A 26,688-nucleotide genomic window follows, 5' to 3' on the forward strand; every position below is an offset into this window, starting at 1 on the left:
TGCCCACTGCACCCACCCAAGCACTGGATGAGAACCACAGGCCAGATCCAGCCCGCAGACAGACGGGGCACTGTCAGTTTGGCCTGCAGGTAGAAAAGGTTGAGCACCACTGATTTAATAAATCAACTGTTAAGCTATATGAGCAGGGCCTTCTATATTTAATTTTTTTTGTTGCATAAATGTAACTGAATATTTAAATGAACTTGTATGATGAGCTTGCTGTGCCCTCTCCTCCTCCTCCCCCCCCCCCCCATTTAGCTTTGGAAGCTTTCCTTTTAAACATTTTTTTTTCAACTTGTAGTTTACATTGCTATTTTTATTAGCAATTATCTAAAGCAGCAGCCTGCAACCTTTCCAGGCTTCAGGCCAGAATGACCAAGCTCAGGTCTGAGGTAGAAAGGAGGGTGCCAAGACCTAGCTGCTGCTGCTTCTCCCCACTACAGCATTGTGGAAGTACTAGCTGCTGCTGAAGCCACACCCCTAATTGAATGAATAACACTTTAAAAGTGCATTAAAGATGGGCTGACCAAAAGGAAGTCTAGGACATTGTGGACACTGCCCCCTCCCCCAGCTCTCCCAAGTCAAGTGGCCCTGCTGTAGGCAGAGGTAGGGGCAGGGTGGCGTGGTGCACCAAGCAGGTGGGCAGCAGTGTCTGCCTGCCCACTGGCCTGGTGCACTATGCTGCTATGCCTCCCCACCAGACTGCACCCCAACCCTTGCATTGCCTAGATGGTTACTTTTAACTCTCACCAGCTAGCTGAGACTGGCCTCCAAAATCGAGGACTGTCCCAGCTAAACCAGGACGTATGGTCACCCTAATTTAAAGGCAAAGAAATAAAACTACTATAACTTCACGTTTTCTGATTTCTTATGGTTGACTTGATTGGTTCTTTTGAAAATCTTTTGGTCTATGAGTTCAAGACTTTTTTTTTTTTCCAGGCTAACTTTAAACAAGATCATGGGATTGTGTTCATAAACATTATTCTGTTCAGTTACTGTATCAGACACCTACTCCTTGCCATCAGAAAGTGTTAAGAGAAAGTTCTTCATCTGCTACTGGCAGCATTTCCAACCAAACCTGTTTCCACTGAAACTTGGATAGAATCCATGAAAATAAAGGCTCTGGAAATATGTGGTGCCTTATTTTCAACTCTTACCTATCCTTCCATGTATTTCAGATCTCTTTAAAAATAGCTTCCTGTTATGACTTTTTTATTGTTTTCAGGAGTAGATTTGCTAATTAGTTCTTTTGCGTAGAGTTCTGTCATAATCATTCAGAACTCTTTGCCAGCACATTTAGATTCTGTATTTGGCTAATGAAGGTTCTATGAAAGGAAGAATCTAATTTTATGCATTTAAATACAGGTGCTTATTTGTTAGGTAATTAGGGCAGGATTTGAGGCTCCTGCAGTTGAGGGTGAGAGATTCTTTATGGTTTTGTTATTTAAAAATAATTGTTTCTACACTTTAATATCAAAACTAAAGCACCCCTCAGTAAAAAGGGGATCCAATAGAAGCTCTCCATAAGCAGGGTTTGGACACAAGGAATCATGTCCTGGAGCAAAGGCCAACAGTCACTCAAGAAATGGCAGAGTCTCCACTTCACCCATCTGATCTAATGGTTAATTAATCAGTTTCCTGGGGATAGGACCACAGCACAAAAATAAAGTGAGGGCCCATATGGGGTTGTGCATAGTACCTGGATTGTCTTACCTGGTCCTATGTATTGGTCACCTTTCCAAAAACTGATCCTTAAGCTATTTTTTCCATGCTTAAGAGAGAATGTGTTTCTTTTTCGTATAACCTTGTAATTTTCTGTGTGAAACAGCACACCTTTTTAACTATATCTGACCATAACAACTTTATCTTTCTGGACTATACAAACCTTGGAGTTGAATTTGTAAGCCTTTAGTCAGTTCACTTGCCCTATCAAACACCTACTCCTTAGTCAGCATCTGAAAGCATTAAGAGACAGTTTTGCATCCGCTACTGGCAGTGCTGCTTTCTTTTAATTTCTAAAGCCATTCAAGTACATCTTACACTTGATGAATCTGAGTACATCAAATGATTTTTTTCCCCTTAATTTTCTCAGCTGTGGCAAACAACCATGCTAATATGGGTTTGTCCATATCTGGATTTTCCATCTCAAATGATTCTGTTAACTAATTCATTCCTTTTTAATTATTCTTCCTTTATGTTAACTTTTATGTCTTTAAATAACTTATTTAAAAGTGGAAGGTTTTGTTTTCTCTTTAATTGTTTGGTCTTTCTCATCTTCCCTGAATTTCTCCCTGGTATTTAAAAATTCTGACACCTTATTTGAAGGACTTAAAGTTAATATAGAAATAGTTATGAAAAAATCTGGTTCTGCTCTCAATTCAGGAGTAGGATATTTCCAATTAATGCATTTATTAGCTTGGAAAATAACTTGCATCTTATGGTAGAAAAATTGACCCATGGGGGGACATACAGCAGTCTTCTCCTAATTGTTGTAAAATGGGAAAAATATGAAACAAACACTTTTTTTGTCTGAGGGTTAGAAATATGCTTAGAATTAGATATTTAATTGCTATGTTAAATAGGAAATTTGAGGCTTGGAAGGGATGTTTCAATCAGAATTGACCTTACTTGATAGGCCAAAAATTTCATTGTGAGGTAGCACCTGCCAGGGGTTTACCTTTTCTGGAGAATTCAGTTAGGTTGGTAGGCATTGACTTCCATCCAATGGAAATACTCTGTCAAGAAGGAAGAGTTGAAAACAGCAATTAGCACTGATGAAGGCAAATGCTTTGTAGTGCAATTTAAGTAGTCTGCACAAAGAAGCCCCCAAAGGAGCCTGCTTAATAAGGAACTGAACTGAAAAAATTAATGCACAAACCAGTTGAGGTAGGAGAGGCAGATATTCTGGATCCACTTGCTTGAAAAAACGTTTAATTTGGATGGTAAAAATTGTAGTGTAGAGTATTAGGAGAGCCTTTCTCCAAAATGTGCTCAAAACTCTCGAGGTGAAGAGGAGGACTGTTAGAGACTCAGTCAAACACAAATGTACATATGCCATCCAGCCCAGACAGAATTTACATGATTCCATGGACTGAGATTGGCAGCAAGAGCTCTAATGACAAGCTCTGTGGCCAGATGCCAACTCTGACTCAAGCCTTAGAGAGTAGATAGATTATTCTGAGAAAATCTGCCTTACCATTGTCTAAGAAGCTTAATTATATTTGATAAGGTGGTGTCTGACAGTAAACACTAGTGAAGTTCATGAAGATAAAGACCACGTACATGGGTTAAGACTACCCTTTTATCTAAGCTGCAAGAGAAGTTATCTTATTCCAGGATGAATACTATGCCAGAGAACACGAGAGAGAAAATATCCAACGAGAAATCCTTTCAAACTTTTCCATTCTAATCTGCCTACCCCTCTTCATCTTCTGGGGAAGACTGATGCTGAACCTTAAAATTCTGGGCATTCTTGGGGCTGAGGTCCAAATCTTCAGATTTCAGGATCCTTCTTCCTGTCCCTTGTCCCCATGGCTTCTCCTCCAAAATATGGAGAATCCATATCCCTGCAGAATATGGCTGTCCTTTGCAGCCAGCTTCCTTATGTGCTCTCTGAAGCAGCCAGTGGAAGACCCTGTCTTCTATAATACCTGCACTTTGTTGAGTGAACCGTTCCCCATCAACCAATGTAGTGCTTAATTACCTTCATCGTGGAATTCAGCCTTGAAAAGCTGATTTGATTTGAGATGGTCAGCTTTTTTTTTCCTTAGGGGACTTCTAGGTAAACAAAGTTTTAAATAAATAACTTTTCTTCTGAGCCCTTTCACCACTCCTTAAAATTTCAATCCAACAGGAAGGTGAAAAGGCAACTGAGAAAGCAGATAAGCCCCATATTTAAATAAAGTTTGTAGTCTGGCAAAGTACACAGATGTTTCCATATTAAACATGAGTTGTGCACAAGCAAATTTCACAAATTATGTTAGTTTAGGATCAAGCCCATTTAATCAAACTTGGATGTTTTCCTGAAATGAAAGGATTTATCTGAAGTTCTGTTGTCTGCTTCAAGATGCAGGTTAGTACTGTGGTTATGATACCTTCTTAAGTCACCAGATAACTGATCCACTTGTATAAATCATTTAAACTGCTTGTCTGGAAAATCCCATGTTTCAGGATTCAGTTTTTTGCTTTAAAGTACTTCTAATTCCACAGGAGAAGGGCAAGAAGTGATGAGGGAAACCAAATTTCTGCTAGCAGAGCGGACAGAAAAACATTTGAGTTTTAGCTATATTGTTCTAAATTCATTGCTTTGAAAGAACTGTCAATCTTAGTTTTATTTACAACTGTCTTGCAACAAAAGCGTCTTTGTTTTTACTATGATTGGACATCAAGAGCTCTCTCTCTCTCTCTCTCTCTCTCTCATGTTAAGCTAATGTATGCACATTTCAATACATAGGAAAACAACAGTGTCATGGGTGTATCACAAGAAAAGTACCTTGACTTATTTTCACTAGCTACTGGTAGTAGATAGTTTATCTCCTCTTTTTGTTTCTTTCTGTGTAAGTATGTCCTATTTCAGGGATGGCCAACCTGTGGCGCACATGCCAGAAGTGGCACAGGCAGCCTATGTTTATAGCTTATGGCAGATCATGGAAAGGACAACAGCACAGTGGCAGCACATAGTAAAAAGTGGAGCTTCAAATCAAACAGGGGAAAAGGATTGGAGTGGTCCTTAGGGAGAGTGCCAAACTAATTTGTAATCAGGGCTCATAGTAGAGGTGATATCTTTTATTAGACCAACACGATTTTTGCAAAAAAAAAAAATCTCTTTAATTGCAAGCTTTCAGGCACAAACGCCCCTTCCTCAGGCACTGGAGAAAAGACTGTAAAAGTCTTCATGGGTGGCTTGTCTGCCAAAAAGGTTGGCTCCTGCTGTCTTGTGTTGTTTTATTATTTGCAATTAGACTTTTCTTCTTGAGCATAAATCTGATTCCTACCTCCCATTTGACTGTACTTGTAAAAATAAATAAAGTCAGTGTCTGAAGAGAATTACAGTGGAACCTGGCTCACTTGAGTCCAGGCAGTAATCCACTTAGTTTGCAGTGGCAGTAGGTTGCCCAATAAGGGATGAGCCATTCAGTTGTTTGTGACTTCTGCTTCAAAGGGTGCTACTTCTCCAGTCAGCTGGAACTTATCAGCTGTCCTGTGCAGCTGATCAGAAAAGTGGTGCTCTTTGAAATAAAAAGAGCAGAAAATAGCTGAAGGACTTCAACAGTTCTATGTGACTGTTTATTGGGACAATACATACCCCTGGCTAGTTTATAATCCCTCATTTTAGTAGAGAGGACCAGAGGGTATAAAGAACCTAACCCTATAAAGCAGGGGTGCGGTTTCTATTTGTGCAGCTGAGTTGGGGCCTAGTTTTGCTACCACAAGCATGAGCTTTCACTTACTCCATTTATTCCACCTGTAACCAGGTAACAGGTTATTCGGGCTGGGGAGTCAAAAGCGGCCAAATACAATACTAACCACATCACGCTGTTCCAAAAGAGCACAACAGAAACCAGCTTCCTTTGTCACCTTAGTGTAGTTGGGCAACGAGCTTCAAGTGGACTTTTGCCCTCAACCCCCTTTTCAGTTGCTGAACGATGACAGGAGACTGCATCTACTCAGTGCTTCTGGCCTGTGCAGAGCTCTCTTGGATGTTCCAAAACTTCAGATTCCCCTCAGTTAGGCACTGCTTGCACCAGAAACAAAACTTGTCTTCCTGTTGTGACTGCTGCTCTGGACACCACCAGCTACTTTACTGTGTCCTAACGGAGTGTCTAACCTCCCTATTGATGGACTAGAAATCTTTGCATCTCTTCTGATGCAATTAACGGCCACAGGGGCAGACATGCAAGAGGTAAAATGGGAGTTGTCTTACACTGATATAGTAGATGAGGCGCAGCATAGTCAGAGAAGAGAAATGCATTTAGGGGAGGTGAGGGAACCTACGAAACCACTCAGCTGGTCAAACTTTGCTGTAGTCTTAATTTTTAGCGTGATGTAAAACTAAATTTCACTTTGCATAAGCGGGAAAAGCAAGACTTGTTTACACTATTCTGTTCTCAATTTCTCTTGTGAAAATAAGAATTACTGTATTTACTTGAATTAGAAGAAGACCCTGATTATAAGATGACGCCCAATAATTAGTTTCTATATATGGAAAATTGTCTTTCCTTGAGTTTGTCCCCCTCCCACTGCTATAGCAGGGAAAATCAATCTGGGGAGTCAGGTACAGGTTTCCCTCAATTTTATGGGGTGTATGCATTCCCAGAGAGCAGCTCATAAATTGAATTTGCATAAAGTGAACCCAGTTTACAATGAAACAGATAGGGATGTGTCCCCATAGTGCAGGGGGAGGGAGGGAGTGAGGCTGAGGCTGGGGCTGGAAGGGGCAGGGAGAAGGGCATGGCGCAGCCCAGTGGCTGCAAGCAGGCGGCATCTGCCGCTCCCAGGGCTGCAGCAGGGGCCGCACCAGGCTCTTCACGGTGCTCGGGGTGGGCAGCAACCCCACTCACCCCGCTGCTCTGCTTCTCCCCACTCACCTCAGCCCAATTCCTGCAGCCACTGGGCTGCACCGTGCCCTGAGCCCCCTGGCACAGTGCAGCCCAGCAGCTGCAAGTAAGCAGCGTCTGCCAATCCCAAGGGTGGGCAGCAGCCTGCAGCAGGACGAGAGCAGGCTGGAGCTGGCAGCGGCACCAAGCTTTTCCCAGCGCTTGGCAGCAGTGCTAGGAGGGCAGATTGCCAGGGGACTACAGCGAACTTTGGGGTGGCAGCAGCACCCCCCCCATTGCTGCAGCCCACCTCGAGCACCAGGAAGAGCCTGGTGCCACCACCAGCCCTAGCCCCCTCTTGTCTTGCTGCAGGCAGCTGTCCACCCCTGCTGCAGCCTTGGGAGTGGTGAACACCGCCTGCTTGCAGCTGCTGGGCTGCACCATGCTGGGGGGGTCAGGGCAAAGTGCAGCCCAGTGGCTGCAGCCAGCTGGCATCACCTGCTCCGAGGGCTGCTGCAGCAGGGGCTGCAGCTGCTGGGCTACCCTGTCCAGGGGGTTTGGGACACGGTCCCTCAGGGGGAGCAGAGCCCCGGGGGGTTCGGAGCACTGCGCAGCCCAGCAGCTGCAAGCCACTGGCATCGGCCACTCCCAGAGCAGCTGCAGCAGGGGCTGCGGTGTGTGGGCCTGGTCCCATGGCCCTTTCCCTCCCTCCTCCCCTCCACTCACGGCCTTCTCCCCTCCCCTCACAAACTCACAGACCTACCTGCTTGGGGGAGGGGGGAGCATAACGGTGAATTTACCTCACATGTAACAAATTTCAGGTATAAAAAGGATCATTGCATAAGAAGACATCAGCATAAATCAAACCCACACACATCGAGGGAAACCTATAGCCCCTTTGCCCTCTGCCCCTCAATTTCTTCTTCTTGCAGCCCCTTCTCCCCACTCCTTGCTGTCAGGCCCTGCTCTCCCTGATCACATGGTAGTGAGAGGCTAATTTGAAAACTAACCTTGAAATTAAACATGGCTATAGCAATTTGTATATAGTACCCATACACTTAATTCATCCAGAATTGATAGATGTTACTAAAACTGGCAGCAGTTAAAGTACAGGAAAACTCTGTCAGCTCACTTTTCAGCAGCATTTTGGCACCTACTTCTGTGTAGTACAAACTATATGCATGTTATTAGTCCAAAGCCAAAGGCTTGTAATTTACCATGTGCTGGGCCCCAGCAGAGCAGATGGCACTTCAAGCCACAGTGACCCCACAGCTAAGCACTGCTCAGTACGGATGTGTACTCTAGATATCCCTTCCCCCCCGCCCCCCCCCAATGATTCATGTGCTAATTACCCCACTCATGACAGGAACTGGGTGCTCTTGTCATGAGACCTGGGATGCCCCAAAAATGTATATGCAGTGCTTCCCCATGACCTTAAAAAAAAAAAAAAGTCGGGGGGGGGGGGGGGGGGAGATGGGACTGCAGATGTCTTATTCAGATGGGTTGAAGTAATCTATCTTTGTGGTAGGTTCCCATCAGTGTGATGTGGGCCATGTATTTTAGCCATGCTCAGTGTTGGCTCTCTTTAATCAACGGCATAGTTGGTTTCTATTGCTGAGCACATGCTACTTTTGGCAGCAGTTTAATGATAGTGTATTTAGAGAGATTTCCTTGTATGTGATTACAAGACAAGGGGCTTTTTTTCCCCCTCATGCTGATTTGGCGGGGAGGGGGAAGGGGCAGGGGAGTGGAGAAACCACCTTGTATTCAAGTAAATGTGGTATCTTTATAAAGGTTCTATTCCCTTGGTTCAGGAGGGTCTTGTGTTAGTAGGATCTTATTATATCTGAGTATAATCTGTGTGGTGCTGTACAAAACTTTGCACATAGTCTTTTCCCCTAAGAGTTTACAATTTAGAGTGGGCTGACACCACTTGGCAGAGTTTATAGTTGGTCAGGGCATACATAATCCAGTCAGAAGGCAGAGCAAATTATAGTTTAATAGACTTGGCTTTTGATGGTCTGTGTTGTGGGCATACATTTTCATATTGGAGAAAATATTCACAAATTCTAAATCATTTCCTATGATTTTTAGTTACTTTGGAAGACCAGGAGAATTGAGTTCCAGGTATCGCGTATTATGCTGACTGTTGCTCTTTTCCCCCACCTTCTTGACAGACCTTCACCGAACAAATGTTGATAGTTTAGGATGATGCTGTTAGACTTTAAGCATTTGCATTATATTAAAAATGGCTTTTAGTACAAAGATAAGCATAATAATGTATGTATTTCTATGAACAACAGAGTAAAAAGAAATAATCTTACAACTAATTGTTTCAAATAAATGCTGGCAATTTAAAATCTTAGCTTCTTAAGAAATGTTTACATATTGTATCCCGTTAACAAAACGTTATTTAAAAATGTAAGTTTTTAAAAAACTGCTATTTAACATTATTTTATGCATTTTCTTCACATTTCTCTCAAGTTGTACAGTAAAAATCAAATGCCAGTTTCACTTAAATGCAGTTGTTAGTGTTGCAAGGCTTGCATTTCAAACACCTGAAGCTTATGTTTTATTTATAAACAAATATTACAAATGGAAATTTAAAAAAAAGCTGGATCTAATTTTTTTCCCCAGCTTGTAGGTCAAGTTAAATGTTAAGGTGTCTTCATTTCAGCTTAGAATATACAGGAAGGAATAAGATGTAAAAGCAGAATTTTATCTTAATAGAAAACTTTGCAAAATTTTCCATGAACTGTCCATGTAATTACTTGCTAATTTTTTTTTTTTAAATGTATTTGGCCTGAATAATTGAGAGGCTGATCTGTGAAAGGTGATGTCTCTCACTAGATTTTTATTCTGGTATATGGTAACATACAGATTAAAGACGTGTAAATGAACAGCTTTTGAAAACTAGCATTGAAGAAAGGTGGAGTGAAATAATATAGCATGTATGCTTTATGAGAACTTTTCTTGAGGAATTAGTGAGTTTATTTTTAAAAGAAACTATAGCTAAAATTTTGTTATTTCAGTACAAATAAATGTATCTACTGCACTAAACGGTTTATACATGCATTTTTTTTGCACATGACATGGAAAACTAAGGATCAACAGAGAAATAATCATGGATATTAAGTCTTCTCTGTTCAAGCTTTTTTGTCAAGATAAGTTTGTTTGAGGCTTTGCTAATGTGTGCGCACAGGAAAAAAGGAGTTTTTGCTTAAGTTCCTGATGAATGGAGGCACAAGGAAAAGCAGACAAATGTAGAAGCTTAATACACAGTGACAGGCACACAGAAACCTCTTTTCATTTGCAGTTTTTTAGTGTCATTTTAAGTTGTTGCTCTTAGCCAATCAGATTTCTCCTAGTTGCTGACATCACTAACTAGCCAGTTCCCTCCAGCTGCAGAGAGCTTCAGTTTCTCTCTCTTTTTTTAAACTAAAATGGAGGCTGGTTTCTTGCCTTAAGGAGTACATTGCCTTTTCTGCTGAAGCCTAGATGTTGACATGTAATAAAGCTGGCAGCAGGATGGTGGTTGATGCAGCCAACTCCAATGGGCCGTTCCAGCCTGTGGCCCTTTTGCATATTAGAGGTGAGTTATTGTGTGCGTGTGTGTTAGTGAATTGTAACCCTCTTTGGCTAGCTAATAAATGGCTATTGTGATTCTCAGATAAGGAAAGCAGGAAGTCCTTTGTAACAGAATCTGTTTCATTTTGATGTAGACCGAGTAAAACTGTGGGAATATAGAAATAAATCATTTTTACATGAAATGCTGTTAGAAGGATTGAAGAAGTCAGAGAAGCATTGCATTCATAGTTAAAAGCAGGTTTTGCTGCTTTCTCCTGTGACTCCCATCCCCCTTTCAGGCTGTGCTGATGTCAAAGGATGTGAAGTCATTACCCCAGAAAGGTATTGAGTGTGGGGGGCAGGGCAGAGCTAAGTTATCGGTACACAGTTTGTGTAACATAAATGTTTGCGCTGCAAAGCTTTTCCTGTGAGAACAAATTAGAACGCCTTAAAACCCACTACAGTCCATAGCTGAATGTGGAAGACATTAGAAAAATACCAAGCATTAATAATGCATAAATAATGAAAATATCTGGTATTTATTTGGAAAGCATTTCCTAGAAGTGATTTTTTTTTTTCTTTCAAGAATTGGCATTTGAAATTTGAATTCAATTTTTTTGTCATTTTGTAAAACATTGAGATTTATAGAATTACGACTGCTTCCTAATTTTACACTTTGCAAAAATTCTAATTAAAATACATCTTAGCTTGCTTTTTTAGAGGAAAATATATATCACTTCTTGCAACTGCTGAAGTCTTATGCTGATACATGTCTGTCTTTTAAAGAGCTGTAAATAAACCCCCCCAAACTCTTAACTGGTTATTTAAAGTGAGTTGTTCTGTTTTTAATGTCCGTCTTTCATTGCATTTTTCTTTTATAACTTTTTATGAGATCAAACTCTTCAAGTTGGCCTCATCACATCGTATAAGAATTGTATTTAGGCTGTATTAAAAAACAGATGAATATTTCATTAGGTACTTCATTACCTAATTTCCCCAGCTTTCTCCAACATAAGTTAAAATTATTCAGAAGTACATCTCCAAACAAAATTTAATTCAGAAACATACATTATGCAGCTCCTTTTATTAAGAACCTGTTCTGAAAGTTGTTAAAAAGCTTGATGATTTTTTTTTTTTGATTAAAGCAATTTAGAGAGATCAGAATTCCTTGGCGTACCTTTTTTAAAAACAGTAATATTCCCCATCTGTCTGAAGTGCAATTGACTATATCATGGTAACATGGAAGGTTGGCCTCTGTGAAGAAAAAATATCCCACAGGGTTCCAGTTTAAAGGCTGGATTTTCTGGTACCTCAGGGGTTCTAAAATAATTTCTTGGGAATTCAGATGTGGAAAGTTTATTGAATAAATTGTGATTAAAATGAATTAATACATTGTAAACAATAGCTGTGGTATTACTCTGAAATTTCTTGCCTCATGACCTTTCAGTGCTACCATAATACAAATGGAGGCCAATCAGTCGTGCACATCTCAGTGTTAGAAAATGTTTTAGCTTAGTGTTGCCAAATTTTGAATTTTCAGTGTGCTTCCAAATTTTGTATGGATAAAAAAATAGACTGTGGTATGTGTTCCTCTTTTTGGAGGGGGCAGAGAAGGGTTTGCAAGAGGTTATCACATCTTTAAAAGGACCAACTGAAATGCTGGCACTTGAGAGAGAATATTATTCGAGTGTTTGGTATTGAAACTTGAAGAAGATCCTAGACACTAGGCACTAGATAAAAATGGAGGGGGTGTGGGGCTTAATGTTGTGGGGAGCAAGTGGCTATCAGCAACTCTTGACAGGCCGCTGGCTTAATAGCCATGGTGCATCCATCCACGGTTGATGGCTAAGCATAGGATATATGTAAATCCTTCTGTGCTTAGACTATATATTAGTATAATTTTATATTTAATATTTATAACAATATTATGTTTTAATATGATTTTTTTTATAATAATCAGCAGTGAATTCTAGGTGCCAGACCCAAAGAAGCTAAATAGTCCTGTGCCTAAAAGCTAAGACAGCTAGGGGGTGAAGTGATGATGCTTATTTTATGCATAAGAGAACACTACCTGGGAAATGGGAGATCTGGGTTCTTGGCCCTCTTCAGCCTAAGGAGATTCCTATCCTAAGCATTTTTATTTAGGTTTCCCTCCCCCCTGCCCCCCCAACCCACACTCAAGAGTGTCCTCGTCACTCTTACATAGAGTTAGGTTCCCTTTTGCCTGCTCTTTTCTTACCATTTGAATCCTTTATTTTCTCCCCAGTCATCTAGCTTTGACAGTAAGGTTGGAGACTTTCTTCATTCCAGTCTTGTTTTTAATTGAATCGTTAAGAGCAGTCTCCCTGGAGTGTGGGAGATGTGGGATTTAATCCACTCAGATTGAGAAAGGCCTGGAACCCAGGGCTTTCACTGCCTGCATGCGAGGTCTAACTGCAAGGTTATCATCCCAAAAGTGTGGTGACGTACTTTTTAATTAAAATCAGTTGTGAAATACTAATTGAGTATCACAAGGTTGGTATTGGGCATGGGTCTGAGCTTGCCTACTGAACTTGGGGGACTTGGGCACAAAGGGCACTTTTACATGTGCTCTGGGGGTTGGGGGCAGCATTTTAATTAGAGCATCTCTGAGCTGCTCTAATTAAAGTGCTGCAGTGTCTTGTGTGTCAGTGTCCTCACATTTCAAAATAGTGGCAGGGACTTTTGAACTAAAGCTCATTTTGACGAGCTTTAGTTCAAGTGCCCCTGCCGTCGTTTTGAAGTACATGGACACTGATACACGAGGTGCAGAGCTTGTCTGGAGCACAGTAATTACCACGCTCCAGCAGACTCTATTTTAATTGAATCTGCTTCAACGCACTGTAATTACAGTGCATTGGAGCAGCTTCCACACTCGTGTACAGGCACTCAAACATACCTAGTTTGTGGTCCCCAAACAGCTTCTAAGTGTGAGGTGCCTAAATATTCTGCTCAGTCATGGTGGAAACGTCTGAGTTCACAGAGCAACTAAACTCAAGCACCTATGAGCCTTCTAGCGCTAAAGTGGTTAGGTGTGACTTTGTGAAATGCTTTCTTGGATTTAGATGGGTAATTCTACCTAGGTGGTGTCTGGGTGCCTGTGTCATTTTTATTTTTCTCTTGATCTGACCCTGTGTGTTGGTCCTGAAACCTGATGAGAAATAAGTAAATACCGGCATTGAGACAAACAGGGAAGATCACAACTTTGTCTCCGTTCTTATAAATTTTGTTGCAGACACAAGGCTATGTTGGAGTCCATTTGAATGCAATGGGGAATTTTTTTGTTGGAGGTCAACCTTATTTTTAAAAGTGAAATTTTAGAATTTTGCTCTAAAAATTCAAAGAATGTGTTTTTGTACCAGGTCTGTGGCTATTCTATTGCAGAAAGAATTTATCATGTAGTTTGTTAAGGATCATATGTAATTATTCAGTCTTTGAATGCAGTCTTTCTAATCTTTAGTTCAAACTCATTGCGTTGGCCTATCGTATACATTCCAACTAGCCCATTTTGAGGCCACTAATTAGGCTATAACATTGTCAGCCTAGCATTGCTCACTTTTGGGCAAATCTATTCAATGTGTGAAAGAGAGATAAGCAGGATTTGTTCAGAAATGAAAAACTACTGTCTTAAATACTGTATATTTGTACTTGATATGCAGGATTTTTTTAAAAATCCCTCCCTCCTGGCAGGAGTTGAAACCTTGTTTTCCTGAGACTGCAGACAGCTTCACTCTTTCCGTTGCTTACAGTTTTGCAAAACAGTATTACTCTAAAACTAGACTCTAGTGGCTTGTTTCAGCACCCTGTGGATAATAGTGAAACTGCCAAAATTATGATGATTTATATTTCTGCTGCTTACACCTTGCCCAGGTAGCAAGAGGGAAGAGCAATAATTATTCAAAGGGCAGGAAGGTCCAAGAATAGACGAGTGTGTGTGGAGCGGGTCTGAACAGACAAGGATCCTTCTCCCTCATACCCCCCATTCCTTTTTTAGCTAAGAACTTAGCAAAGACTTTCCCTCTCAGTTCCATTTCCTTAACATTTCAAGGTGCATATCCTTGAAGGATTCCTACTACAAAAAGGTTGAGATACTTGATAGAGCTCCAGATTGCAACTAAGAGCAAAGGGAAATGCAAATACTATCTACCTGACGTGTATAGGGAAAAGGGTGTGTTATCTTCACTAGGATGTCCCTTGGTCTTGCTGTTGAGTTCTTTTGCAGCCACTAAGTCAGATTTCCCATGGAAATTTCAGCCTTTTTAATTTTGGTTGGAATTGAAATGACGTTTTTAAATTTCCAGCAAAATACTTCATTTGTCATTTGTAGGTTATTTCTTGGTTAAATTTTGGTTAAATGGATTATGTTCTTATGAACTATTTCAGTGGAGAACTGCTATAATATTTTCAACTATCTTAATAGGTACTCTTTTTAAAATGAGGTGTCTGCTAAGTATTTTAAGTGTAGAGAAGGCAAAAATAAAGTGTGGGAGTCCTTATTTCCTTGAACACGGTACCGGAAATTTTTGTAAAAAATATTTTAAGATTAAAAAAATAACATACATATTTCCATACTTGGTGTAAAAAAATATTTGTATTGGAGAGAAGCAGTGTTTAAAGCTAGTTGCTGCTTTTTTCTTTTTCTTTTTTAATAAATAGCTTATATACATATTCAAGAAACTAGGAAAATGAGTTCCTGTTTCCTCCATTTGCAAATTACAGCCTGGCTCTGTTAGTCTTTTCCATCTACTTCAGGGTAAGAGCTTGTGTACAGCCAATTACCATGGAACAGCTGACATGTGATACAGCACAACCCCTTTTTAGCCCAAAGTAGACTGTTTGTGTAGCCATTCCCAACGAGAGCAGGCATATTGGAAAAATTGTAGATCTCTCTTCTCAATGTAAGCATGGCCTACCAGCTGCCACTGATGTAGGGGGAGGTAGGAGAGACACTTTAAACAGTTTCCGTTGTAGATGCAGCTTTCTCTGCCCAGACTTTTTTTTTTCTTCGTGAAGTAATATTCTACTCTTAGGCTATCACTGTGGAACTGCAGCTAGTAGTTCAAGTGACAAGGTTAGTATAAAGGCAGAGCACAAACATTTTTACCACTACATTGTCTAATCTACTTTTGCTGTATCCGTAGCAATGCAAGCATTAGCATAGACATTGCCTCTGTGGTCTGCTTTCTCTGTGGTTTTACATCGTCTTTCCATGTTTTCAAGAGGTTTTGTTGAGATAGTGAAAACTGTGAAGGAGGATGGAAACTGTAAGGTTTAGTGAGTCTAACACTTTGCAGGATTTTTTTCCTGTAGAGTTTCCATTTTGAGCCTGCTGAAGCACTCTGTTCTAAATGCTTAATTCCTTCCACTCCCAGGGTAGCAACAAGTTTTGAAAGATTTTGTGTAATGTTTTCCTGTCCCGTGTCCACCCCCTCCCCCCCCGTACATTTAGGTTTTGTGAAAGATACTTTGACAAATACAATAGTCTCTACAGAAGAGATGCAGGATTGGTAACAGCAACATTGACTTCCCCTTTTATTGTTTTGCCATTATGTTTAGTCTTGAGTTCAGGCACCATTTATAGGTGAGAAGGTGAATATTCTTTGCATTTTTCTTGTGCTTTCCTGTACAGAGTTTTGGAAAGAAGGCCAGTGGAAATGGTGATCTGGCAAGGAACGTTCAGATAGAATATGTGGCCTTGTATTTTGGTACAGAGGTGACACACAAGTGTTGACAGTGGGGGGGAGGGGACGGGAACAGCTCTGCGCCACTGCCAGGCACTGGCTCTGACCATGCTGCAGCCCCACACCCTGCTTGGTGCAGAAATTGTGGTGCCACTGTGACCCCTGCTGCTGCCAGGCCCTGGCTCTGGCTGGTCACAGCCCTGTGCCACACTGTCATTGTGCAGAAGTTGGGGGAGGGAGACTTGCCCTCCTGATGCATTGCCAATGTTTTGATAGCTTCAAATGTCCCTAGTCAAGATCTAGGGCCCCGTTATGTCTGGTGCTATATAAACCAGCATTTCCAAAACCTGATACCACACTTTTTCTGAATTAAAATTGGTGACGCAGATCGCTCTTATACCTGAAAAGGGGGTGGGGAGGTGTGTGTACATGCACACTTTTTCAAAACATGTAACTTATTCCATTCCCCTGCTGGGGGACATCATATCAATGCTGAAAAGTACTGTTAAAAAAATTACAGCAAAATATCTTTTTAAGCAAAGGATAGTCTCTATACCAGTGGTTCTCAACTAGCCTTACCCCCTTCACAACTTTTCTGAATTTGGCATCCCACGGGAACATCACTGAGGGTGGAGATAGAAGTGACAATATTCTCCTGATCTGGCCACAAAAAGCATTTTATAGCTGTGACCAAACAAATGCACGGCTTCAAAAATGGCCAATTGGGTGAAAATGTGACCTGTCATTGCATGAGATATCAGATAAAGATGTTACAAAATCTAGTGTCTTCTGTAACTTGTGTCTGCGTGGAGCTCCCAGGCTGTCGCTGTTTTGACAATGAGTGGGAGAGAATGGGAGCAAAGGGAGCTCAGTCTGGGGGGTTTTCAGCCTCCCCGGAGGGTGGGGCAGGTGTATTGCAGCCTGCCTGAGGTGGGCTGGCTCCAATTCACCCACCCCACCCTTCAGCACCAGCTGGGGAGCCCCAAGAATGAGCTTCCTCTGCTGCCTTTCCTCCACTCCCATTCTGAAAACAGCAAGCACTGGCAGAGAGCCTGGCTGTTGCTATGGGAACCTGGCTGCAAGCTCCCAGCACATCTAGATTCCCCTCCCCCCTGGATCCAGCAGTGAACTTCTGTTTGGTCCGGGGTAAAGTAACCCAGAATGCTTTGCAAAAATCGTTCTCAGTTACAGCTGGGAGCTGCACTTCTGTCTGCACCCTCAGATCTCAATTCAGAAAAGACATGGGGGGCGGGGCTTGAGGCTAAAAAAGCTGAGAATCGCTGACCTAGCTTCTGCCATTTTAGGGTGGTCAGGACAGGCCCTCATCCTACCATGCCTTGGTTTTTCCACTGTCTGCCCCCTCCTGAACCATGCTCTGGTGGGCAAGTAGCATTACCATATATCCAGGTTTTCCCAGGCATATCGTCTTTTTGCATCCTCCTATCTCTGTCCGGGTGGTTTTTTAAAATAGTAACAAATGTCCAGGATTTTGCTCTGCTCACCACTGAAGTTTGTCCCAGCATTTCCTGACTTGCCCCAGCAAGGAGCTGATTGGAGGTAGGGGCATCACGTGCATCTGTGTGCAGGCCTAGGAGGGCCAGGGTTTGGGGACTGTCGGGGGGGGGGGGTGTGAGGGGATGGGTGTGCAAGGGGTCCCGGGTGCCTGCTGGTGCTGGGTGAATTTGTCTGGGCGCTGGGGCTGCAGCAGGGCAGGTAGGTGGGGGAAGTGTCTGCCCCTTCAGCAGGAGAAGGATGGGGGCGGGGTTCTTTGTGGGCATTGTGGAGACCAGGGCTGTGGGTCTGGAGTGAGGGGCACCGGCAGGCCTGGAGGAGCAAAGGGCTGCAGGTCAGGATTGAGGGGCACCAGCAGGGCTGGGGGAGCTGTGGCTTGGGAGTGAGGGGCACCAGGACTGCAGAGGACTGTGGGTTGGGAGCATAGGGCACAGGCAGGGCCAGGAGGCTTGTGGGTCATCTCTTTTTGTCTCTGAGGGGTATCTGCAGGGATGGGGGATGAGGTTTGGGAGTGAGGGGCAGCAGCAGGGCTGGGGGGCTGTGGCTTGAGAGTGAGGGGCAGGGGCAGGGCACGGGCATATCACTGTCCCATCCCCTCCTCCAATCACATTATCACCACTCCCCACAGGTGTCCTCTTGTTTGAAACTGGAAATATGGTAACCCTAGGAACAAATGCAGCCCCTGCTGCTGAGGCTGCTCCTGCATGCTGGCTACCACTCCCACAGCCCCTCCTGCTGGCCCTGGGAGCAGTGGAGGGTATAAGCTGGGCTGAAAAGCACAGTTTCCTCTGCAGCTGCCTGCTCGCAGCAGAGCTACACTGCTTGGAATGGGAGTTGGGGGAGCTGGCACAGGAGCTGGTTGAGGCAGGGGAAGGCAGCAGCAGCAGTGGCTGCAGTCCCCCAAGGAGCAGTTGTAGGTACCACTGTAGTAGCCGGGGCAGGAACATGGTGCCAGACAGGGAAGGAGACCACTTAATCTCGTCGTACAGAAGGATTTTGCAGCACTGCTACAAGACAGCTTTTGGGAGTCACTGATATAAATCTACCAGTGTTCAAATGGCATCCATGCTTAGGTCATCTCAGAGGTAGGGACAGTTTCTTTAAACTGACCTCAAGGTAAAATGTGATCTTCATAACTATTAGGAGATCCAAAGGAAACACAAGTTTTTTAGATATGAAAAGTAATATTTACATATTTTTATATTGCTGTTTCTATTTTAAAAAAAATTTACATCATATTTTTGGGATCCCTTGCAGTAGATGCATATAAGAAGTATCATATGAGGGAACTGTTATGCTAGCTAGCTAGTATTTCAGAGCTGGTGTATGCAAGTTCTTTTTTAAAGAAAAAGGTTACCATGTTTCAAGAAATCCTAAATCTTGGTGTTTATTTAAAAGTATGTTGACACTTAATAGGCTATGCTTCTATTTCACCAAAATAGTTCACCTTAAGGTAGGCATGGGCAATGCCAATTAGTGACACATGAAGACATTTTCCTTGGCATGCCAGGAGGCATCTGGGGGGAGGAGCTGCGGGCAGGCCGGCCTACTCAACCCATTGGGAGGCGGAAGCCGGAGGAGGGTGGGGAAGGTGGGGACTGGGTAAGAAGTGAGTGCTGGGGCTCTGCGGGCTCAGGCCATGGCTGGTGGGCAGGCAAGTGGGGGCACTTAGCAGCACCCAAGTTCAAACCCAGCCCGGCCCATGCAGCTCCATAGGGACAGGCTGCAGCCACCTTGCATGTAAAGGGATGCCACCTGGCTGAGGCAGGACACCAGGCTTGGGAGGGGCTCCCAGCTCACCCTCTCTGCGCACTGGGCACAACGCAAGCAGGACGAAGCTGCCCCCGGTGCAAGGGCCTGGCTGTGGGAGCCCCCTGGACCCCAGAAATACCTGCCACAGCTGCCCCAACCTGCCTGGACCCCAGCTTTGCCCACCCAAAGCTCCCCTCCTGGGACTGGGGCCGGGGTCGGTGCTGTGGAGGCCCACTGCACTGCAAGGTCCTGGCGGGCTCAGCCCTGAACACCACCTGTGGCAGCTGTTCTTGGGACCCGGGGGGCTCCTGTGGCCAGACTCTTGCATCAGGGGTGGCATTGCCCTGCTTGTGCTGTGCCCAGTGCACAGAGAGGCTGAGCCAGGAGCCCCCTCGAGCCTGGCATCCTGCCCCGGCCAGGTAGCATCCCCTTGCAGGCAGGGTGGCTATGGCTCATCCCTGCAAAGCTGTACAGGCCACGCCCCACCTCGGATGCTGCTGGGTGCCCCCGCCTGCCCCCTAGCAGTCAGAGTCTGCTGGGCCTCAGGGCAGCCCCCACTTCCCACCACTTCCCACCTGGCCCCTGCCCTCTGGCTGCTGCCTTCCCGAAGGCCTGTCTGGGCCAGCCTGCCTGCAGCACCTTCCCTGCACGTGCTTCTCCTTGCACCACCTGGACCCTGCCCTGCCCTGAGTGCCCAGCATTTGGTACTGTGGTGCTGCCCCCGCCTGGGTGGGATGGGACCCTCTTCCCAACCCTGGGCCTGCACTCTCTCTGCTCCAGGACCATCGCAGACACCTGAGCAGCCCTGGTAGTTGCTGCTAGTGTGTTGCTGCCTCACTCTGCTGGACACTGCCCTGGACCAGCGGGCCTGAGCCACGGCTGGTAACTATGGGAGATGTGAGTGGCAAGGGGCACCCCTTCTTTCTTTCCTTTTTTTTCTTTCTCCCTCTCGCTCTCCTTTTTCTTTTCTTCTCTCTCCTCTCTTTTGTCTCCACTTCTTTTCTTTTTCTCTTTCCCTCCTTTCTCTCTCTCTTCTCTCCTTTTTTCCCTCCCCTTTTCTCTCTTCTCCCTCTCCCTTTTGTCATCTTCTTTCTCTTTCTTTACCTCTTTCTCTCTTCTTTCTCCTCTCCTTTTTTCTTTTTCCTCTCTCTCTCTCTCTCTCTCTCTCTCTCTCTCTCTCTCTCTCTCTCAACTTTCTCTCATCATTTTTCTCAGTTAAAAGGAAAAATCCACATTTTTTTTCCATGAGAAATGGAAAACCTGGATCCCTGATTTATAACTGGGTAACAGTTTCATGTAATAAAGAGGGTTAATAGCTTAAGTGCACTGATTCAAGGTTAAAGCCTTGCAAACATGTGGTTGAGCAAGGTGTTAAATGATGCACATAAATACATAGCACAGTAGCTGAGTATTAGTGTTGACAGCTGACCAGCTGAATGTGTCATCCACTTCTCATGGTGGGGAACTGCCTCCTTGTTTTAAAAATTTTGCTAATAGAGTGCAATAAATATGAGTTTTGTTGTTTTGAGGGGGGGTTGTTTGTTTGGCGTTTTGTTGCGGGTGGGGAGGGGGGTTTTCTGTGCATTTTCTTCTTAAAACAGATACCTGAGAACAGTATCTCTGAAATAGGTCTACACGTTGCTTTTAGTTCTCTCCTCTTATGTACTGGAATATAAACTGAATCCAGTTTCTTTTTATTATACTACTGGCTCTGATGAGTTTCTGTGCTCTGAAGAACCACTCTGCTATTTTAAAATTGCAACTTATTTCTTTAAAATATTACAGTTTGGAGATCTAATTTATTATTCCAGTAAGTATTTACCTAGTCAGTTTTGATCTGAAACCTAGTTAAAAAAAATCCTCTACCAATTTATTTGGCATGTGATATCAGATGCATTCCTTCATTACTATGTATATAAGTGTCTGATTCAAGAATACTGATGACTGTTGCCAGTGATTGTCAGCAGTCACCAAGAAAAGCCATAAGCTGGTTTAAAACATTTTGGGAATGTTTTCAATGTGTGAATTGCATTACTTAACTTTTTTTAGTTTTAAAGTGTCAGGAATTTAGAATTCAAAATATAATGGATAATGTAGGTCCACTGTGAAAGATTATTCTATCTCTGTTTTGGAAGAGATGAGCACCATTTCTTATTTCAAAATTTTAAGAAATTAAAAGACTGCTTCTGCTTAACATTTAAATAAAAAGCTACTGCACCTGAATTGATGGCATATAAGCATTTGACCAACTATTATACAATATTAATTTTCAGTTATTTATAATATGTTCATAGAAATAAGATTGGTCAGAAAAGAAAAATCTGCATATACAAAAATGGTGGCAACTGTCGATCTTCCTGGATCATGGTGTATGCATGAGGGCCACCCAGACCTTCAGTGCATATGCCTGGGAAGGAAATTTTTTTTTTGAGGAATGGAGGCCATATACAAAAATACTCCTCTTTTAAAGTTTGTTTTTGTAATAGTTTTGAACTTTTAAGCATATAGTAAGCTTCTATGTTGGTCCAGGCTAGCATTGCTTCTGACAATATAAAGCTGAACTTTCTGGTAGAAATCATACCAGTATATTCACTTTAATATACTGGGATATAATATTAGTCTGTTTCGGCACATTTCAGCTGCATTTTAATGAAGCATGCTAATTCTATTTCTGATTCAGTGACTATAAAATATTATTTGTATGTGCTGCTCCTACCTCTAGAGATTAATTGCTTAATTGTTGTAGCTCTTGAGAGATCTTTACTGTACTGGTTGAAAATGTTTATTAAATTATAAATATATAACTTCTGTAGTCTTTATAGTATAGACAGTGGTAGTGTAAGAGTGATATAGCTGTGATGGTCCAGAAATTATGCAAGAGGCAAGGATTTCTTAGGGTGGTATCTTTTCTGTTTGACTGACTGTGTAGTTGGGAAAGAAGTAAATAAGCTTCCAAATGCAAGACATTCTGCATCATGTCATAAAGAATGTCTTGCATTTGAAAATGTTTATTGACCAGCTGTGTAGTTGAGATGAAGACATCACCCTAAGAAATCCTTGCCTTTAGTATATATGGTAATATAAGTAACGGGGAGTTCTTTTGAGGAAAACACTGACTTGAACATCCTTTCATTCAACTCCTTACATCTGTGCGTCTGTTCCAAACACCTTTTGAAAACAAATTAATTAACAGTTTTGCAGTTTATACAGAATTATGTTGGGGGCTTTTTAAAAGCTGAATATATATCACTTGTAAAGAAATAATACTCATCTAAAAAAATAAATGTGTGCCTTAGTTTTATCTTAGGAATGACTTCCATTACCATTTGTATGGTGTTGAAAGAGGAGGGGTGTTTTTTGGGTTGTTTTTTTTTTAATACTATTTACTGATTTATATGAAAAGTATATTTTCAGTTTTGGCTTTAAAGTCAAATATTGATTTAAATAATGTACAAAAGCATAACGGCTAATAACTGTTGATCTTGTATGAGCGATGCATGGGTAGAACTTAGATGTGTGCAAGCTATGATTTAAATAATTTTAGGTGGTATTTTACTAAACCTGGCTTGTCCAGCATACAATCCTCAGGCTGCCATGTGGCCCGCCAAGCCATTTTCTGAGGCCTGAGGTGCTGCGACAGGAAAGGAAAGTAAACACTGTTTACTTTCGTTCCCACCCCTTGTCCCTCCCCCAGCCCTCAGCAGGTGACTGGTGAACATGGACTACGAGGCAGTTGGCTGCCAGGTGACTGCTGACCTCCTCCCCGGGGGGAGCAGGGCCCCTCTCTCAGCATCCCCGACCGCAGCCATGGAGGCCGGGGCGGGTGAGGTTGCATTGGGCGGGTCCCAGGGCCTGGGCCAAGGCGCCCCTCTGCACCCATCACGTGGCTTCTTTAAGCCCTGTGCCAGGGGCAGCGCACACTGCATCAGCGGGGAAGTGCGCGAGTGTGAAACATGGCTGCCCAACTGTCAGCGGGGCTGCGTCCCCAGGCTGGATGATGAGGAGCCCATATGGGAGTGCCACACGTGTGCATGTGCTCATGAGGAGGAAGCACAAGGTCACACTCGCGCCTTCCTCCTCCTTCTCCGCCATGGGAGCCGGGGGGCGGGGAGGGAGGAGGGCTGCATGCATGTGGCTGTGTGTGAAGTCCGGGCTCCTCGTCCCTGATGGAACCGGGCAGCGTTTGGAGACACTGCTTCTCCTTGTCCTCGTCCTCCTCCTCACTGCTGGAAGCCAACAGCTGGCTGCTCCTCCACGGCTTCTTCTACCTGGTGCTGTCCGCCCAGGTGTCCCAGGGCAAGCCTGCATTATGCTTCTTTCATTCATTGAGAAGTGAGTAGAAGTAAAGGTGTTTATTTTAGTCAAGTGTTTGGTATTATTTCATTGTTACATTTATATTGTTTTTATTTTGGATTTTAAACCACATTTCCAGACCCATGTCATTGTCACTTCCTGCAACTTCATTGGTGTCAAAGGTCATGTGACATCGCTTCCTGATGTGATACCACTTCCTGTGAGGTCTTTGAATATAGCTCGCCGGCCCACTGGGTGATAAAAAGTTCATAAGCCCACATTCAGAAAGTTTGGACACCTCTATACTAAACAGTGTAAAATTTCAAGGTGCAGAATTACATTTGGGGGCCAGAATCCCATACCCATGCCTGCCTTTATGGCAGTGAATGGGCTCTTTTCCAGTTCAAATAACTTCTGAAACCAGCACCAACTTTTTTGGTTTATTCCTATTACCTTGCCTTATTCAGTTAAATGCATCTAAATCATCTGTAGCTATTTTATAAGCATTCCTACTGTTTAAATCTATTATGGCCTAATCATTTTCAGCCAGACAAAAAGGTTGACAACAAGTATCCTAGTTCACTAGGAAAATCTATTAATTCTCTTGGAGCATACTGAATCGCAGGTGACTAAAGCTGAAACTGAACAGAACTTGGGTTGCAGTAAACTCTAGAAAGAATATTGCTAGTTCTGACCATTCAGAAATCAGGTGTCATAAATCATGAAATTTGGCTTAAAACCTTTGTTTTAAAAATAATACTTTCTGGATTTTGTTTTGTCTTTGGCCTTTGGGGATTCATTTTTTCCAGCTTTGTTTCAGAATCAGGACGACTAAACTTTTCTCAGTGAAAGAGAAATTTCACGTAATTGCATGATTCCGATCAAGGAAATACCAGATGTTACAAAAATATAATTCTGTGCTGAAATCAATTGCTAAAATTAGAGTATTGAGGGAGCTGACTTCCTCACCTAGGGTAAGAAGGGAGTAACAAACATTGCATAATTGTAAATGAGGAAGTTATGGGGGTTTTGTTCAAGTGGGGAGAAAGCATGGCCTTTCTATGTTAAGGCCTTGTACAGAAAGTACAATATTCAAGTCTCCAAGTGCCATTAACTTTTGAAAATACCTATATTCCTAAGTGAATTTGGTGGAGGGGCAGAACAAATTACCAGGTTCCACTGTCTGCTTGTGGCTTGTCAGTTCACCTCTCTACTTCCTTTTTAACAGGAGTTTTGTGATGAACTTCAGTTGCCAGAACTCCCTGATGCTGCCTGTTCACCCTTATTTCCAAAAATTTCCTGTCCTCAGGATGAGTCTCTGCTCTGTACTGCACTTGCTCTGAGAGAACTTTATTAAGCAATCCCTTAATAAATTTTCCTTAGAACCTACCAGTTTAGCTCACTTATTCTGGTCACTAGAATAAATGTGTTTCTTCTTCAGGAAAGTATAGTGCTTGTGCTCTTGTAGTTTAAAACACAAAGCCAGTCTAGGCCTGTTGCATGACAAAGGAAAATAATTAGTCCAGCATTTGAACAGTTGTCATTAGATGCTTGTTATCAAAAGATCATTTTTTATGTTAGATGCAACATTCTGGGTTATCACAGTGTATTCTTTGGCATTTGAGGTGTTATTTTAGAACATGAACCTTTATATAGGCAGACTCACTTTAGCCAGCTATGCCACTTTTAACCACTTGAGTTGCTGCAGATGCTTTTAACACAGCAAGGGCCAGTAGTTCAAGTGCTAGCCAACAAGATGATGTCAAGTGTGCTCACATTATACTGAAAACTGAAAGCATTAATGTACAGAATTTTTTTTTTTTTTTTTTAATGAAGGGACTTTGTCTGAGGAAGAAATTGGAGAAATTTTACGTAGTTAGAATAATCAGGGTGCCTTTTTATATTTGTTGTGCCTTTGTACAATATTTCTGCAGTAATTATGGTACCGGGGGAATTTAAAATGCCTCCCATTGACACTAGGGGAAAGACATGCGTAAATGCAGCAGGCATTCTTCCTAAGTGTCTTTGAAAGAGAGCTAAATTTTAGGAGTATGAATTGACACTTGTTCAGGTGGCAGAGAATCTGCTTCGTGATAGCTGGCTATGATATTTGTCATATTTGCAATTTAAACTTTGGTATTATCAGCATCTGAAGGTGTTTTTTATTTCCACTTCTCTTGAAAACATATCATTAATTCCAGCTGAAGCCTATTGGCTTGTTCTTCCCTTAGGCTATCAAAAGCAGTGATCCTTAATCTGCATATTTTAATGTAGGTACAACCTGTACAGCTTAGGAGTACTTTATTGGTATCTTAATTTAAGCATAGTAGCATACACTCCTATTAGGGCTGTGCTTCATTTCAGTGTACTAAAACCACACCACCACCTAAGCAAAAGTGTCTATACCGGTAAAAGCACAGGCCATCAGTATAGCTGTCTGCAGTAGGAATTTTGAAGTGTAATCAGGGCCATCTCTAGGGTCTGGTGAATTGGGACAACTGCCCCAGGTCCCACACTTCAGGGGACCCTGCAGAGCTGGGCAGAACAGCTGTGGCCCCTCCTGCAGGACCCACCTGGCAGCAGCTCCAACCCATACTGCAGAAGAAGTGCAGAGACCCCCCCCACTGGGCACAGGGGAGACCCCAGCCTGTATCTTGCCTTTGTGGGGGTCCCATGGGCCCCATGTGGTGGTAAGGGCATCCACGCACTGGCTGATTTTTGTCCTGGGCAGAGTGGCTGGGGCCTCTCCCACTGGGCCCACCTGGTGCTGACAGCTCTACCCTGTGCTGCGGAAGAAGCACAGAGGACACCCGCCCACCCCCACCCTCCTGGTGTGAGACCCCAGTCCATGTCCTACCTTTACATGGGTCCCACAGGCCCTGCACAGTGTTAAGGGGGCCCTGCACACAAGCTGAATTGCCTCAGGTCCTGTACCACCCTAGGGTTAGCCCTGAGTGCAGTCATGTTATTCAGAAATCTGGAATTGTGTGATCCTGGAAGAACATAATATGGGCAGAAAAATGTAGTGCAGATACAGCTGTATTCTTTATCACTAATAATTTTTTTTTTTTTATAGGGAGCAGCAAATTCTGTTTAATGATGGGGTAAGCTGATCAGGCCAAATAAAGTTGATAGATGTTATTTTAAATCTTTTTGGGGGGAGGAGGAGGGAGCAGCTGACCAATTCCCAAATAGTATTCTTCCTTCCTGAAAAAATATTACCACACAGTACTCAAAACCATAAAAATAAATAATAAAACTGAATGCAACACTGAGTTTTAAATGTGCAAACCACAGGTTGTAGTAACTTACAACTTTTATATTAAAAA

At 42.9% G+C, this 26,688-nt stretch overlaps 1 protein-coding gene across 2 annotated transcripts in view; it reads left to right on the plus strand.

The window, feature by feature from the left end:
* Positions 1 to 26,688, plus strand: part of PPP2R5C (protein phosphatase 2 regulatory subunit B'gamma) — a 137,789-nt gene that overhangs the window by 33,750 nt on the left and 77,351 nt on the right. The window contains exon 1 of one of the 2 annotated variants that reach the window (XM_006270411.4): positions 9,948 to 10,128. The exons of the other annotated variant lie outside the window; for it this stretch is intronic. Coding sequence (XP_006270473.1) covers positions 10,035 to 10,128 — 94 coding nt within the window. The 5' untranslated portion in view covers positions 9,948 to 10,034. Of the gene's footprint in view, positions 1 to 9,947; positions 10,129 to 26,688 lie in introns of those variants that run through there. 2 annotated transcript variants of the gene reach the window in all.

This window comes from Alligator mississippiensis, chromosome 2 (genome assembly GCF_030867095.1).
Source record: "Alligator mississippiensis isolate rAllMis1 chromosome 2, rAllMis1, whole genome shotgun sequence".
Lineage (NCBI taxonomy): Eukaryota > Metazoa > Chordata > Crocodylia > Alligatoridae > Alligator > Alligator mississippiensis.